At 43.6% G+C, this 18,096-nt stretch overlaps 2 protein-coding genes across 9 annotated transcripts in view; one reads left to right on the plus strand and one right to left on the minus strand.

The window, feature by feature from the left end:
- FAM168B (family with sequence similarity 168 member B) overlaps positions 1-9,004 on the plus strand; it is a 29,696-nt gene extending 20,692 nt beyond the window's left edge. For 2 of the 4 annotated variants that reach the window (XM_044291675.1, XM_044291676.1), the window contains exons 4-8: positions 267-359; positions 4,039-4,181; positions 5,363-5,540; positions 5,708-5,830; positions 7,611-9,004. In XM_044291675.1, the coding sequence (XP_044147610.1) occupies positions 267-359; positions 4,039-4,181; positions 5,363-5,540; positions 5,708-5,820 (527 nt within the window). In that variant the 3' untranslated portion in view covers positions 5,821-5,830; positions 7,611-9,004. The remainder of the gene's footprint in view (positions 1-266; positions 360-4,038; positions 4,182-5,362; positions 5,541-5,707; positions 5,831-7,610) is intronic. The other 2 variants (XM_044291677.1, XM_044291678.1) reach the window with 1 other exon arrangement.
- Positions 9,005-14,021: 5,017 nt separating this feature from the next.
- Positions 14,022-18,096, minus strand: part of ARHGEF4 (Rho guanine nucleotide exchange factor 4) — a 229,001-nt gene continuing 224,926 nt past the window's right edge. For all 5 annotated transcript variants that reach the window (XM_044291399.1, XM_044291396.1, XM_044291398.1 and 2 more), the window contains one exon: positions 14,022-16,336. In XM_044291399.1, the coding sequence (XP_044147334.1) occupies positions 16,179-16,336 (158 nt within the window). In that variant the 3' untranslated portion in view covers positions 14,022-16,178. The remainder of the gene's footprint in view (positions 16,337-18,096) is intronic.

Consider the following 18,096-nt stretch of genomic DNA (forward strand, 5'->3'; position numbering starts at 1 on the left):
AGTAACCCATGTCCTCAGCTCTATACCCAAAATCCCGGTGACAGGTTCCCTTTAAGTCCTGGAAAACCCCCTTTAAAGGGTTTTCCAGGCTCCAGATATCGATGATTTTTCCTCTGGATAGGTCATCAATATCTGGAGCCTGGAATCCCCCTTTACCTATTTAGGCTTCCTGCCATCTGTGCCCTCTTTCCTTTTAGACTACCTTTCATTTATAACTGCATTGACATTAAAGCTAAACTGAACTAAAATTCCACTTTTGTTTTCAGAGGTAGAACAATCATCATATGCGGCTTCCGGTTTGCAAATGTACATGTTCGGGCACGCGTTCTCTGCCGCTAGGAACGGTGCACTTAATTCAGGTACCTGCTTTGCTTGTCTTTAATGCTAGTTATTCTTTGCTCTTCTTTTTTAAGTAAGGCAGTAAAAAGCAAAATAAGTACCTGAACATTTTTTATGTCTAAGGTGTAAAATAATACAGAAACGTTATGTATGTGAATGATGCCTGCGGCCCCCCTGACCCAAGCTCAACCCCAGCGGCTACCATTAAGATTCTTGTGACTCAAAACAGCAGTTTATTAAACCTTATTTAAGATTGGTTACCCGGTGAGACCTGCATTAATCTTTAAAGGGTAGCTTAGTCTGCCTCCCCCATGACCACTGGTGGACCAGAAGTCACTGGAGCACAATCTCTTGGATTTTTGGAAACTCTACTTAGTAGAAAATGTGCAGATTTAGTAGTTAACATGCAGTCTTAAAGAAAAATTGGTGATATTCATGCAATTCAGTCCTGAGTGCAGAATTAGTGAATTCTGCATGTTTAGGTTTTGGATGTGGTGAGTTTGATGCAAATGTATTTCTCAGGCCCATTTACATGGTGGCTTTATTGTAGGTAACAATCATCAGTTGATTATATTGCACTTTGGCGCTCAATTCACACGAAGCGGTCATCACTGTATGTGTCCGAACCACCACATTGTCGCTCAGACAAGGCGATGTGCTCTCCACAAACATGATCAATTACAAATGAGAATTCGTTGTTTGATAATCTGACAATTCGGGTGATGATCATCATGTGTAAAAGACCCTTAAAGGTGTTTTCCACTCCTTTACCAGCGATGGCCTGTCCTCGGGATAGGCCATCACTATCTGATTGGCGGGTGTCTGACATCCTGCATATTAGCCGTTCCGTAGTAGCTTTAGCTCCGTCCACTGTGTAGTGGATGGAGTTGGTCACTGCGGCGATGCTCCTATTCACTTTAGTAGAAGCAGTGCTGCAGTAACCAGCTATGTAGTTACTCGAGTGTCGGGACCAATTTGTGAAGCCCTCGCTACTGCAGAACAGCTGATTGGTGGGGTGTAGGCTGTTGGATAGATAGTGATGGCTATCCTGAGGATAGGCAGTCACTTGTAATGGAGTGGACATCCCCTTTTAAGATGTGCATTTTGCATTGTTAAATGTTACTGAATCCCTCTGACTTTCAGGGAGTACCATTTCTTTGTAATGTGAGGTTATTTACCTCTGTGGTATAGGAAAAAAGCAACAGCCGATACAAGGTTTTCCCAGATTCTAAGTAAACCCCCACAACTGAGTCATATAACCACAATGACTAAAAGTAGAGACACCGGACTAGCTGAGGTATGGCCGCCATGTGTCACAAAACCATGTCCACATAGTTTGCCCCTAAGGGTCTGTTCCCATCATGGTGGAGCCTTCCTTCAGACATATATATCTGGAGTAACTATAAAGTTGCTCTTTATACAGTACAGACCAAAAGTTTGGACACACCTTCTCATTCAAAGAGTTTTCTTTATTTTCATGACTATGAAAATTGTAGATTCGCACTGAAGGCATCAAAATTAACACATGTGGAATTATATACATAACAAAAAAGTGTGAAACAACTGAAAATATGTCATATTCTAGGTTCTTCAAAGTAGCCACCTTTTGCTTTGATTACTGCTTTGCACACTCTTGGCATTCTCTTGATGAGCTTCAAGAGGTAGTCACCTGAAATGGTCTTCCAACAGTCTTGAAGGAGTTCCCAGAGATGCTTAGCACTTGTTGGCCCTTTTGCCTTCACTCTGCGGTCCAGCTCACCCCAAACCATCTCGATTGGGTTCAGGTCCGGTGACTGTGGAGGCCAGGTCATCTGGCGCAGCACCCCATCACTCTCCTTCATGGTAAAATAGCCTATAGATGGCGTATCTTCCTGAATACGCATAGTTCCATGGTCCCAGTGGTGTCCAATACACTTCCATTTAGTATTAGGAGTGTTCCCCGGCTGGCAGCACGTCTCCCTTACTCCAAGCTTGCATCCTTGCAGAAGCACACAGTGACGTCACAGGAGTTTATGAAAGCTGTCGAGAATCAAACTATTAAACGCGTTTCAGGAAATGCACTAATGAGACTAAGCCTGTCCTCCATGGCTACTGCGATGGGAGCTACTGAAACAGCGGAGCACCAAGGCCGCTCCACTGTTTCCTAAGTTGGGGCTTAGTCTCATCTCGTCTTAGTAATGACTAGCTGAGACAACCTTTTTAAACTGGATTCTATAAAAAGTATGTCCCTGATTTATAAAAAGTGACGTCTTGATACGGAGCTGCTATAGATTTCAGTCATCCTGCCCTCGTTGCATCCCCTTTTCGTAAACCTGGCGGGGTCACAATGGCACTGAAAAGCCGTTTTGTCATTTTTCACTGAGGCGTAGGCGGAATGACAGAATCACAGGTGTATAGCTGCATATAAATGCCATACATGTAAGCTCCTTGGACCCCTGGGGAACATTGTTTACATGCTTGCAGAAATTGCATGTTCTTATTGACATGTAACTGGCTGTCTATACTGACACCACTGCTGCAGTCACATGTAGAGTGCAAGACGTCATTTGTGATGGGTGAGGCGGTGGATCTACCTTTTTTTTTTTTTTTTTATCCATATGCAAAAATAGGGAATTTGTGGAGGTAGGAAGACCCTTTTTGTATTTGAGCTGAGCATCTCTTTAGTTCTACAGATCTGTGGGCTCTTGCAAAAAAGTGTGGTACAGTGCTCACCAGAGGTTGGCACATGGGTTATGAGAACTTGGTCCAAGTGCTCACTAAGGCCTGTGTCACACTGTGCCTGCTCAAGGGTTCCAATTCATGGTAAGCTGCTAAAAAAAAGAAGAAAAAAAGGGGTGCGTCTTCTATGAGATACGTGTCATTGCCTTTTTAAAGACGCAAAAATCAGAAAATTATAAATCTTTATTAGACTCGAAGGTAAAAAAGTGGCTCCCAATTACAGGCCTATACAACAGTACAAAATCCTCTGGATCACAAAACGCCAACAGGTTAGGCAAGTGGGGCTATACCAGCGCCGGACGCCGCACCACACACCAGCTGTGTGGCCACATCTCACAGCCTCTATCTATATATGTTACAGTCTACAGGCTCCTGATGATACATCTGTGTTGAAACGCGTTGAAGGGGTTGTCCAAGTTATATTTATTGATGACCTATCCTCAGGATAGTTCATCAATATCAGATGAGCAGGGTTCCGACACCTAGCACCCCCACCGATCAGCTGTTTGAAGAGAAGGCGCGTGCCGTGCCATCGCTGCCGCCTCTTCATTGTTTACCTAATCGCCGTTGCATCTGCAATATTATATTATATTATATCCCTGACATCGCGAGACACGCCATGATCTTATGGCGGCGGTGGTGGTAGTTGCTGAGGGTGATGGTATCTAACCCCCACCAGCAGGGACTGATATCAGCAGTCCAGGGAGTATGGCGGCTGCTCTCCGGCTGTGGAGTCTGGGCAGGTCATTTTATGTGCAGCATTGGGGGAATGTGGCCATTGTGGGAACTTGCAGGCTCCTTGGTGGTCAGGTTCTTCAGATAATGATGTTTCTTGATGCACAACCTGACTTTACTGGCTCCTGAGTGCTTCTGATCACCAGCCTAACCATTCCATGCTTTCCACCATACTTTACACGGTAGAGGTACTTTTATGTATACACTAACATATGTCCTCTTACCCATTATTCTGCTCTCTTACAGGATATACGCCTGGTACGCCATATAAAGTGTCATGTTCCCCCACCAGTGGGACTGTTCCACCTTATTCTTCTTCCCCTAACCCTTACCAGACCGCAGTATACCCAGTAAGAAGTGCCTACCCACAGCAAAACCCATATGCACAGGTACATGTTGCTATTATTATTGTGTGTGATGTGCTAATTGTTTTCCAGCCGGAGATAGACATATAGATATATATTCTGTAAGTGAATGAGTCAAAGAGCAGATGCCATTCATGCATCCACCGTTGTCTTCAAATGCTGCACTGAATTGGCGTGATGCGTCTACCGCTACATAGTACGTAGTTTATCATATACAATTAGTCTGAACCTAAAGGCCCCTTAAGGGTCCATTCACACGTCTGTGTATGTTTTGCGGATCCGCAAAAACACGGACACCGGCAATGTGCGTTCTGCATTTTGTGGACCGCACATCGCCGGCACTCATAGAAAATGCCTTTAGGAAATGTTCTATTTTTTGGCGGAACGGAAGTGTGGACAGCACATTCTGGCCCCATTTGAAAATAAATGGTTCCGCGCCTGTTCCGAAACGGATGCGGACGTGTGAATGGACCCTTACACTGCCCGAAGTTTGAGTAGGTAATTGGTAACAAGCATTCAAAGGAATGTGAAGGTGTCGCTTGTCTGTGCCTTACATGGACAGCATTGGTTTAAATGGGAATTATATGACACTTCATCGGGGAAGGGGGTTCCAGGCTTCCTGAGAGCCTTATTGTTGGGGAACTTTCTACCCAAAAGGATTATCCCAGGTCAATAGACTGTCAGAGGTTTCATTCCCTGTAAGCAACTAGAGATCTTAAAAATGTTGAAGAATTTAAGCTTGACGTGGGATAACACAAGTCCCTCCAGTGCTGTACTTAAGGGCTTATTCACACAAACGTCAGCCACCCATGCTGTGGACTGCAAATGGCTGTCCGCAATGCACGGCACCAGCCATGTGAATCCCTTATTGCAGGGGGACCCATTGACTTGATAGGGATAGGACATGTCCTTTTTTTTGTACTGCAGTGGCATGGACCAAAAAGCCCACGGAAGCTCTTCAGTGGGCTTCCGCTCCGTGCCTCTGCTCCACTCCATACCTTGTGGATTGCAGACCCATTCAAGTCAGTGGGTCCACATCCATGATACGGAATTCACACGGCTGGTGTCCGTATATTGCGGTCTGCCATATAGGTACAGACGGCTTACAGTCATGTGAATGTAGCCTTACGATGGCTGATTTTAGTAACCTGTAAATATATTCCTATAACTAGTTATATGCGAGTGTGTATTATCTTTTTTTACAGCAGGGAGCTTACTATACACAACCTATGTATGCAGCCCCTCCACATGTAATCCATCACACTACAGTTGTGCAGCCCAATGGAATGCCAGCAACAATGTACCCCGCACCCATCCCTCCTGCTAGAGGCAGCGGTGTAGCTATGGGCATGGTAGCTGGGACCACAATGGCAATGTCAGCAGGTATGTGCATACATTTCACTGCAGCTATACCCCTTGTATGTAAAGGAAGCCCCTGTATGTACTTGTCTATTGTTCTGGCTTTCTTCATTCATGATCTTTATGGTTCTAGTACGTTTATGTAATGTTAGACTGCAGTGTGTTATATCTATGTAAATCCTGTTTTCTAGGTACCTTGTTGACCACCCATTCGCCAACTCCAGTAGCTCAACACCAAGTTACAATGCCTGCGTATCGGCCTCCAGGGACACCAACGTATAGTTATGTCCCAACACAATGGTGATTAGTCCAGTGTAAGTGTGTCTTGTCATGTCTCTTATTATGGGCCTTTCTGTAGCAGCCAGTACATACTGATGACCTATCCGCGGGATAGGTCATCAGTATCAGATTCTGGGGGTCTGACTCCCGACACCCCTGCTGATCAGCTGTTTTGAAAAGCAGGCGGCACTCGCGTGAGCGCTTGTTCCTCCTCAAGGTTATACTACGCGTAGTCTCCCTTACAGCTGCGGCACAGTGTAATTACAATAGCTTTTCTCATTCAAGTGAATGGAACAAGCACGTGTAATATTGAAGAGAAAGTAGCACATGCAGGAGCGCTGCCTTCTCTTCAAACAGCTGGCCGGCTGGGGTGTCGGGGGTCGGACCCCCACCAATCAGATATTGATGACCTATAGAATAGATTTCTATTGGGCAAGTTGACAAATTGCAGCGATGGGATTTCATGATCTTCAGTAATCAGGGAAATGTGCTGGCATGGTTGCCAGTGCTTGGCAGCGACTGGAGAAAGCAGAGTGTGCGCAGCAAGGCCCCGTTCTTGATAGGTGTGGGTCAAAGGTTTAGGTCAAATATCCTATCAACATGCTGTAAATGTCCCAGGTGGGAATACATCTTTAAAGGAGTAGGTCACTTTGCAATATTTTTACTTTACTGTGTTTTTCTGTCCCTGCTCCTGTAATCTTCAGCAACTTTCCTCCATGTTGTTTCTCCATTGCTGTTAGGACCGGGCTGCTGCTCCTGTAAACGGTGCTCTGACCCCTATAGACGACATCACACAAAATGGCTTCTTAGGCTTTCTCATCCTGCCATGATTGCGCACTGCCATCCTGTCTTCTACTGCGCAGACTCCACATCATGAGTTTGGCATCTGCGTAGTAGAAACTATTTTCTGCCTCCAGCGTGGCATTTCATAGGCACAGCCACCAAGTCAAGCGCGCATGCGCACGTCTGACTGAACTTTTGGCTATGCTAGCTCTGCTCCGATGTTCTCATGTGAACTTGTCTGGCTTCGCAACATGAACACTTCAGACATTCTTTATGGTGTGTGTGTGTATATATAAAATTTTATATATATATATATATATATATATGAGAGAGAGAGAGTCTACTGTATATGATTGCAAGAATCCCATTTTATGCCTTAAGTTATTGTTACTATGGAGTCATGATCTTCAGTTCTTTGGAATTATTTTGGCCGGCAAACACACTCCTGTTAGGGTTCGCCCTTATTCTTGTCTTTTCTATTTCCCCCCACCTTCTTTGGGGCGGTTCAGTGGATGCATGTACACTCGCTGTTTTGGCTCTATTTGTGCGTTTCTCTTCAACGGTTTTCCGTAAATTTTAATTAATGGTCAGTCATTAGAATAGGCCGTCAGTGTATGATAAGCAAGACATAGTCTCTGACACCACGCCATTGAGAAGAGCAAATGGGCCAATGCACTTGCTGGCCCATTCATAGTGGTAGTGGCTGTTACAGCACTGCAGCCTTACATGCTGCAGTATCGGCATGGCTGTGTCTGGTACAAAAGTGAAAGGGCCGGGGTACTTCCGGTATTGTAGCCCCGTCACTGTACAGGGGATCAGACTGCCACCAGTCACATATTTCCGGCCTCAGCTAATGGAAATTCACTTTAAAACTAGACCTAATTTTATCTTTTAGGCCCCAGCGACAGATGGGTGCAGATCAGATAACTGAAAGGTTTACAGTAGTAGTTCTGTTTGTTTTTTATTGTCATTGTGCAGGAAAGCCGTTTCTGCCTTCTCGTTACTCACCTATCATGGCTCCTGTTTCTTCAGGTTTAAAGATGGAAGATATGCAAGCAAGTAAGATGCTTATTAGATGGTGCTGAAGTGTTATACCTCCAGCGAGAAGTTTCTTCCTTCTGAATTCTCTCAACACTTTGCCTAACACTAATTCAGGATCCGAAGATTTCCATTATTGCATATCTTAACATCTTGGGACTCTAGTGGTTGTCTTTAATATAAAATCCTGTTTTGTGGACAGTCTTGCAATTTTTCTAGCTAATTCTAATGATAAAAAGGGAGTATAAAGTTGTTTCAATGATCCATATCTAGTTGAGTGCATGTATAAACACAAAATGACGCTTGCTCAGTTTATTGCAGTGACATATGCAAACGAGAAAAAAAAAACAAAAAAAACATCATATGCAAAATCCAAAGGAGTCAAGAAGAATTCTTAAGGCTTTTTCCTCATCGTAAGGCCTTAGAAACCTGAGGCAAGACTAATCACCCCAGTGTGTTCTTTGAGTGTTGCTCTGCCATTTTTTTGAAGGTTGTTGCTAGTAAAGTGTTGCCATGTGATCTGACATCATATGAAGTAATTAGTGTAATTCAGATTATACCCAACTTCTCACTAGGAATAAGAAGTTTTGTTTTTGTTTTTTATTTTTAACTTTCATTTTATTTTTTACATTGCGCTAAATAGGAATAGCTGGTTTAGGTGATGTGACCATGCGAGCGAGTGTATGACTAAGGAAGATAACTTGGCACACAAGACAGGTTATAGGCCTTCTTGGGTACAGATTTCGCCATGCGTGAGGTGGCCGCACTCTGGTGTTCGCTCTGCACTTACTGTGGTTTAGAAAATTGACACTTGAAGCATTCCACAGAAATTTAAAAAACCTGCTACTTTTCCTGCTCCTGTTATTTGACTTGATTGAAATTGGAAATAAAAAAACAAAAACAAAAAAAAAAAGTCCTATGCATCACGAAACGGGAAAGGTTGGGCGCGATAGTTCTCAGCTCGTACGATACGGCAACCACATAGTTTAGTATTTTTATTAGTTTTTTTACAGTTTTCTTTTTTATAATTTTTTTTTTTTTATTGCTCACTTTTGTGCAGAGGTTTTCTGTTGGCATTCCACAATAAAATACATTGTTGAACCTTCTCATTTCCAGCGTATATACATGTTCCATAATCGAATGGTTTGCGTTGGGGCCTCATGCACACAACCGTATGTATTTTGCAATCTGCAAAATACGGATGGTGTGTCTGTGTTTGCAGCCGCATTTGTTGCTGACCTATTGACTTCAATGTGTCTATGGCCCTCATTTAGCGGCCAAGTATAGGACATGTTCTATCGTTTGCGGAAGGAGATACGGATGTGGAAATCGCACATGTGATCTATGTGTTTTTCCCATCTGTATGTTTGTTCTGCAAAAAGATAGAACATGTCTGAAAAATATGTACCCATTGAAGTGAACAGGTAAAAAAAAAAAATACGGATTGCTTGCGGACCACATTCATATTTTGCAGATCCGCGGGCCTCAAAACGTATGCAGTCGTGTGCATGAGACCTTAGAACAGTGATGGCCAACCTGTGGCTCTCCAGCTGTTGCAAAACTATAACTCCCAGCATGCCCAGACTGTCTACAACTATCAGCCTACAGTAGGGCATGGTGGGAATTGTAGTTATGCAACAGCTAGAGAGCCACAGGTTATCCAGCCCTGCCTTAGAAGAATATAAACAATAAGACGTCATGTTACACTAACCTTAAATTCTCCTGGTTGTCAGTAGGCCGATGCCCAGCTACATAGAAATACTGTTCATGTACAAGCTATCTGTCTGCTGTGTGCAAGGTAATGGACCCCCCCAGATCCATTTACTACAACTGACGCAACGGGAAAAGTGGAGCGATTTCCTCCAGCCACCTATCAGAAGCTCTTTTGAATCTGAAAGCAGTGCGATTAGTTATTTCTTTGCACCAGTTTGAATAAATCTTCCCGTTGCGGCTGTGCAGTCACGTGCCAGGTCTCGGCTTAGCGGGAAAACGTTAAGTATATTATTACATTGCCGATTCATATGGGGACTCTAAGCTTCCCGCTGGAGGGGTTTTATAGTATTACGAGTGCATGAATTACATTGTGATGTGGTGGTATTTGATCACTAGCAGCATGCAGTGCAGTATTGGCTTCATACGAGCTCCCAAAATGAGCACCAGCGCACAGTTGGTACATCGGTACAGAGAAGATTCTAGTAATAGTGCAAGATTTGTTTTATTTCCTATCCTCTAACCTAATTGGAAGTAATCATAGGGACAAGTTGATCCATCCTGCTGAATGGTTGTGCATTGGCTGTAGATGACAGATCCATACACAGTTGGTTATGAAGGGGTTAATCCAGTCCACCCATTGCAGAGTTCAGTGTGCTTAATGACCAGTGATCATTATTTTCTTGTATCATTTTATAAATGGGGTCAGTGCAGCAGCGAGTCCCGCTCTGATGGGATGCGTTATGCTTCGGGGAATGACGGGCCGAGTACACTGCACAGAGAGGTACTCCAGTGAAGCACAAGTCTTTCGTCTAACCCCCATTGCTATATTGCAATACAGTACAGGAATAGCTCTATTTCTGCTGTGCGAGGCTGCATACAATGTTCTATAAACCTTTCAATCGAACCATGTAGCAATACAAGCAATTAGAACTTTTGGCTACATTCGCCATTACGTCACCTGCATAACACATTTTGGACATTTGTGCTTTTTGGAGAATTGTGTCTGGTCACATGCAAAAAGAGGACATTCTGTAACGTTAAGCTAGTTTCACATCTGCAGCACAGTTCTCCGGCATTGTCAGATAGGGCTGTCTGTCCGCTGGACCACATTGACTTTAATAGGATCCGATGGAGATCTGGCCACCAGAAAGCCAGGATTCGGTCAGACAGAAACTACTGCACACGAGGGTTTTTGTCTGGCTGATTTTCTGCTGAACAGCCTGCCAGAGAGCGGTGCTGCTGATTCGAAACTAGCCTTAGTACTCATCCTTGGGTTGAAATTGTCCTTTTGATCAAGGCCGCTTTCACACAGTCGGTGTTTGCTCAGTGATTGTGAGCCAAAACCGAGAGTGGAGCCTCCACAGAGATGGGGTATAATGGAATAGTTGGCATCCCTATTGTGTTTTTGGCTCACAATCAGCTGATGGAAATCACTGGTCAAACACTGGCAATGTGAAAGCGGCCTAAAGACCCCTTTACACTGCTCAATTGGGCAGACGATTGTCGTGAAGGAAGCGTTTTTTCCCGGCAATCGTCTGCTCATCACTGAAGGAAACCACTGCTATTACATGCAGTGATCTCCTCCACGGTATTGCTTCTCCCCCCATACAGAATCATTGTTTGCCCGCAGCAGAGGCTGTTTAAACTGCACGATCTGCTGCCGGAAAACAAAGATTTAGGTGACCACGTAAAAAGGTCCAACTACCCAATGAACGAGCATTGTGCTCGTTCATAAGTTAAGCCGGGGCATCTTTTACATCGTCAGATTATTGCTAACGAACGCTCATACAAACACTCATTAGCGATTAATATGCAGTCTAAAGGGGCCTTACGACATTAAAGGGTGCAAACTGAGCCTAAAGGGTAATGAGAAAAAGACCATATTTTGCTGTGCTGGATTGGGACCCGCACTGACCAGGGCGCTGTAATATGGTGCACTATATATATATTCTATCTATCTATCTCTGCCTATGTGGTTAGAGGGGGAAACAATAGACCTTTTTAGACTGGAGAAAATCTGCGCACACACAGCCGATGTCTTGTAGTTCATATCCGCCTCAAAGAAAGGTTCCAGCATTGAAGTCATGTTTTTCTTTTCTTCTAGGTTTAAATCTTTTTGTCAGTAGTGGTTTCCATACCCCTTTTCATACTTTTTATATGTAGATTACATGTTGTCTTCCAAAAAACAACGAAGATACTATTCTTACATTCTACAATGTCGTTCATAGTGGGTGGATGACGCGACCATTCTGAGCCAGTTGAGTTATGTATACTCTTTTGTATAATGTGATTAGATCCGCTCAGATTTCGACTCTCTCTAAAAGCACGTTTATTGTAACCGGGATTGTTATGTATTAATACTGTTTTGAATAAAGATTGACTTTTGTGTTGCTAATTTGCCTATTTTTATTTATTTTTCTTGGAAATATGGCAGTCAGTGTCAGAGAGGTTGAGGATAAATGCACACGCTCAGGATTTATGTGCAGGTGTTCGCAGGGACGTCCGTGTGGACAATCCACATCAATTGGTGCGGATTTGCCTCTCCCCATTGACGTGAATAGAGAAAATCCGATCAGGAAAAATAAAATAAATTGACATGTTGCAGATTTTAAAATCTGCACACAGGTCAAGATCCACACTGCATCTTATACATCTACCTCATACAATACAATGTGCACGACATACGGTGCAGATTTTCTGCTCGCAATCCTGATCGTGCGCATTTAGCCTAATTGCATTGGTCCCATTAATTCGTACCAGGATTACCACTAAGATTTAAATATATAATAAATATAAAACACAAGGGTGCAGGCTCAGTACACTACATAGCGCTCATCTACTTCAGAAGCTCTTTTTTGAAAAGTAAAGATATGTCCAAGTAAATCTTATATGCTATGGATTTTTCATGTATACTTGCTCTGTAAAATCTGCTGCAGAATACAGAAACAGCTATGGGGATGATTAGTTTAAAGAGGACCTGTCACTGCTCCTGACACGCCTGTTTTAATAGCTTCATGCATTCACCGTGTACTAACAATTCTGGAGCATCTAGTCTTATGTCTGTATGTTGTGCCATTCCTCTATTTCTACTCGAAGTTATGAATGAATTGCCAGCAGTCTGCAGTAAGGGTACAGAGGGGAGGTAACCAGTTGGGGGGTGTACCTGCAGTCTGACAATGGCAGCACTGAGTAGATGGAGCGAGACTGGGCAGGGACCCCCCGCCCCCCAACATGGAGCCATAAGAATAGATGCTCCAGAATTGTTATTACATGGGGAATGCATGAACCTATTAAAACAAGTGTGTCAGGAGGTCTCAAACATTGGTGGCTTATCGCCAGGATATGCTCCCAAAATCTCAAGAACAGAGCCCACATATAGAAGAAGAGCAGACTGCGCCTGCGCAGCCTCCATTCATTCCTATGGGAGTGCTGAAAATAGCTGAGCTGCGCGCTTGGATATTTCTGGAAGCCCCAGCACTCCCATAGAAATGAATGAAGGCAGCCAGGCATGCGCAGTCCACTCTCCTTCACTTTGTGGGCTCTGTTCTAGAGAGAGCTGCGGGTCCCAGTGCAGAGATTGATATGCAAAAGAACAAAGATTGGTGAAAGGCACAGGATAAGGCAAGTATACAGATTATTATTATAATTTTTTTAAGGAATACACAAAAACTGAAATCCACAGTGAAGAGCAGCATAAAGGAGGTGACAGATTACCGTTTATATATAAGGGGTCTCTACTTCTGGTCCCTGAACGATGGCATCAAGGGATTAGGTTTATTTTATTTTTTTGCATTTAGTTGCAATAACCTAAGATTTCAGGAGGCCCCAGGGTGATCGCCTCCTCTGCCTGCCCGCCCCTTAACCCTATATATTAATACAGGATCAGATCATGAAGGAAGCAGACAGCATTGCTTTGGTGTGTATGGCTTTGAAGGTTTGTACTATGTAAGGCATTTTATTTCATTTACGTAAAGAACAAATATACAGTTTCCCACACAAAAAAAAAAGCATGAAATGAATACCATCCATTTAGGTGAGATTACAGACATTGTTAAAATGCGCCATACATGGTATTTCTCATAAATAAAGTCAGTGTGAATGGGTAGAAAAGAATTTAAACAGGAATACGTGTTGAGGGGTCGCCTTTGCTGTCGGAATAAAAATACAGAGGGGACTGCGTTCCTGTTGAGGATGAGAATGTCACTCGAGCAGCAGTTTTAGATTAGGCACATTGATTTATACTTTGATGAAATAAAAAAAAATATGCCATGTGCACCTTTACATATATGTATACACGCATGGCTCTGCTAGCGGATGCTTAAAGGGCATCTGTCAGCAGATTTACACCTATGACACTAGCTGACCTGTTACATGTGCGCTTGGCAGCTAAAGGCATCTGTGTTGGTCCCATGTTCATATGTGCCCACATTACTGAGAAAAATGATGTTTTAATATATGCAAATGTACCTCTAGGAGCAATGGGGGCGTTGTCGTTACACCTAGAGGCTCTGCTCTCTCTGCATTTTGATTGATATGGCTAGGCGTGATGACATTTACACTGCCTGGTCCTGTCAATCAAAGTGCAGAGAGAGTAACGGCAACTCCTCCGTTGCTCCTAGAGCCTCATTTGCACGTATTAAGACATCATATTTCTCAGCAATGCTGGCACATCTGAACATGGGACCAACACAGATGCCTTCAGCTACCAAGCGCACATGTAACAGGTCAGCCAGTTTCATAGGTACAAAACTGCTGACAGATGCCCTATAAAGCCTATGTCCACTAAAGTAACTGCATATACTACTACATGCATGATTTGCATACATTACACCTCCCTTGGTGTATTCTTTACTTTATGGTGCCAAACAGCCAGTTTTTTCCTTTTTCATATGCATATTGAAATGGTCACAGGAAATTCTGTGCTGAAAGAGAATGCTGCTACACAGGCCCTTCCTGTAGTGTACATAAAGGATGAGGGTAAAGATAAAAATTAGACTCCTTTCAGGAGCTGCTTGACACCAACATGTTACATCACCTGTGAAGATCACATGTCTTTCCAAGTCATGAGTACCCATTAAAACTGTAACAAAACCAACTTGAAATGGGCATCCTCCCTCCGGGGGCCCCGGAGCAGCCACATAGACCACCTGTTTGGCATGGATGCCCTTGGATTTTGCTGTTTATATAGCTCTTCAACTAAGCAGGAGGAATCTTGAGAAGTCTACACAAGAAATCATGCCTTTTCGGAACAACAGATTGCTAGAAAAGGAGGAAAAAGTGTGTGAAGAATGAGGCTTGTGGAGAGCGGCTGTGCCGGTGTAGGGAGTCTTATAGGCTGGGCAACGCTCCCTGGGAAGAAGGAGAAGAAAAATCTGAGGCTTGTGACGGACACTGTATAACACAGACAGGCTTTAAAATATTATAAACATCAGTATATATGACTTGTGATGTCATCACTTTTGTGTTCATTAGGACATGTGCATTGTAGGAGGATCACACACCTCCACTGCAAATTACGGACATTGGATGCCACCTCAGATTTCTATGGCCTTCCATTACTAATAGGGCTACGATACTAGTATAACAACATCTTGGGCATCATGGCTCCGAAAAGCCAGCTGTATGTATACTACTTCAGTGGTGAGGGTAGAAGAAGTTGAATGTATACAACCCTCTTAAATGGTCTTAGAAAACTTTGGCGATGTGTGTATAGTTTTTATATTTCCAGAGAAGTTAATGTCTTCTTGGTTGTTGATTGGCCCCACTCTTATGTGCTTTAGTGCAGCAGACTGAAGTGGCCAGACAGTACCTGTAGCGGTAAACCATTGCCCATAAATATCTCAGAGACATCTCTGAGCAATGCCTATGGCAGGTAAGACACTGGTTATCGTACATTTTGCAGGCCACTTGGGCCTAGGATGTTTTTCTTCATGTCCTAGGGCTTATGCACACGACCGTATGTTCGGTCTGTATCCAATCTACATTTTTGGCGGATCGCATGCGGACCTATTCATTTCAATAGGGCTGCAAAAGACTCGTCTACAATGAACCTGACAGATGATTTCTGCTGCCCTGTCTGGGAGCAGGATTTAATAGCGCTTTGTGATTTATACGTTTATACTGTATTATTTAGAGAATAATTTTTGAGTAAAATGCAGAGTAAATCCACACAGGACTCCTAGGAGAAACAGTGAGAGTCCTGATGACCCGCCCACACTGGACGATTGACAGCCTTTGTTCTACACACGCTGGTACAGGGAAAGCTGTCAACCATTAGGTGTGGGTGGGGTAATCAGGATTCACTCATAGGAGTCCTATCCTGCTAACCTATATTGTGAATCTGTTGTCCATGCAGCCTCCATAGTCACGTTCAGGTATAGTCTATCAACATACAGAAAAAAATATAGGCCTCATCTATAATAGTGCTCTTCAACATAGCATTCTCTTCACCTTGAAATAAAGTTTAATATCCTGTTAGGTTATATACATTTTGTTAACTCATTGTCAACTACAGCGACTCAGTTCTGAGTATTCAATGTAAAGATTCAGTGTGAGTTCAAATATTCATCTGGTAAACATTACAAAAACAACAATACATTTCATTACATTACAGAACAAAAAAAAAAAAAACTCGGAGGTAAACTACAAGACTTTCCGGATGATCAGAGGCAACAACAGAGAACATGTAAAATATGTCCAATTTCTAAAAAATAAATATCGAGTAATGTACTAGCTAGCGCCATGCCCTGTAGAAGGATAAAGTAGGAGTCCCAGGCACGGGCACTTTGTCAACTGTGGGTAAAGTGCTTTCTTTGTACAGGATGCAAGAGCAGATCACAAAAAGGTCCTTTATTTTCGAAAAGGAGTCAGACGGCTGATGTTTTGCCAGAAATTGGAGGGTTTGCGCTTGGGTTCAGCAAGCATGAAGACTTGTTGCTGTGGGAGGTTGGCAGGCAATGTGGGATGCTTCTGTCTCATCCAGAAATCATAGTATGTCCTATTAATGGCTGGAAAGTGAAATGAAACAGGTCCTATTAGAAATGTCTGATATCCAGCAGCCTCTTATCACATACTGATCAGCTCTACAGCCATACTCTACCAATGAGGTCATCTATTGTCAAAATGAATTACGCAAGGAAAGTCTAGAGGATGAAAATATTTATTCTACCATAATGTGAGACAGTAAAAAGGAACTTTAAAGGGTGTCTGTCAGCAGTTTTGACCTTGCTTAACTGCTGACAGCAGTAGGTAAGTGCTGGGACAAGCAGGACAAACATATGTGTTGTAGAGATTCTATTATCAGAAATAGTGTGAATATTAAGTCTTATTCTGCCAGATTCTGCTCTTGGAAGTGCCCAGGAGGGGGAACTTCACTGTGTAGTGCTCTCTGCATTGAGCTTCTCCACATCTCATCCCCTCTGCTCTGAGTGACAGCTGTAGCGTCCAACCAAGAGACTAGTACAGCTGTCACTCGGGGGGGGGGGGGGGGGGGGGGGGGGGGGGCATAGCTGTGAAGTAGATGAATGCAGAGAGCAATCCCTGTAAAGCTCCACCTGCTGGGTACCTTCAGGAGAAGAATCTGGCAGAATAAGGGCTTATGCACACGATTATATGTATTTTGCGGTCCGCAAAAAACACAGATCCTCAAAAACACAGATGACATTCGTATCACATCCATTTGTTTTGCGGATCCATTGTAACAATGCCTGTCCTTGTCCACAAAACAGACAAGAATAGGACATGTTCTATCGTGAAGTGAATGGTTCCACATACGGGCTGCAATGGAAAGGACATGGAAAGAAAATATGGTCGTGTGCATGAGCCCTAAAAGGTCATGTACTAACGTACTTCTCATAATAAAGCTGTACCAACTAAGAGGAAAGGAAATCAAGACAGAGACAATTTAAGAAATAACCAGAATTTGGTTAAGGCCTCTTTACATGGCCCGTAGTAAGCAATTGTTGAGAAGGAAGTGTATGAACACCAGTCAGCGATAATCTGGCAGTGTAAAGGGCCCTGAATGTGTTTATGTCACAGAGATTGCACAAGTTGAAGAGTAACTGCCACAATGGGAATACCCCTTTAAGCTCTATATCTGAAAAACTAACCTGCAACCTCTATACAAATATAGTCACAATTAAATGGGTTTAATATCAATATCTGCTCAGCTGTGGTCCGACTTCCAGCAACCTTACGATCAGCTGCTTGAAGAGACCATGGTGCCCCGGTGAGCGCTAGGGCCTTTTCCTAAGCCTGGGACGTCACGTTTGTCGGTCACATGGTCTAGGCGCGGCTCAGTCCCATTCATTTGAACTAGGCCGAGCTACAATACCAAGTACAATCGTTATCTGATGGACAACACTGTGCTTGGTAAGCTGTCTCCTCAAACAGCTGATCGGCGAAGGTGCTGGGAGTCTCCATTTAACGCATGTGTGAACCTACCCTTACAGCTTGCTATGAGGGATGCATCACAAATCCAGTATTCTGCATGTCCTTCAGTGGCACAGACTGCCACTTTCCCTCTCTCTAGAGCAGCAGGTATATGAACAGTGGCCGGAACCAAGTGCAAAATGTGTCTGGCCAGGGACCTTTTCAATACCTTCCCACATGCTATGGTGCCCATAGCACTTGTGTTGCCCTCAAAGATGATTCTGTGCACCTCTACCACAGCTGGCTATGGTTCACAGGAGTCCCCTGCAGCTTTTGTGGGGTCAGAATGGCTGGACCAACTGGAGAGACCAGAGGAAGAGGAGCGCACCCTCTGAGG

Source organism: Bufo gargarizans, chromosome 4 (assembly GCF_014858855.1).
Source record: "Bufo gargarizans isolate SCDJY-AF-19 chromosome 4, ASM1485885v1, whole genome shotgun sequence".
Classification (NCBI taxonomy): domain Eukaryota; kingdom Metazoa; phylum Chordata; class Amphibia; order Anura; family Bufonidae; genus Bufo; species Bufo gargarizans.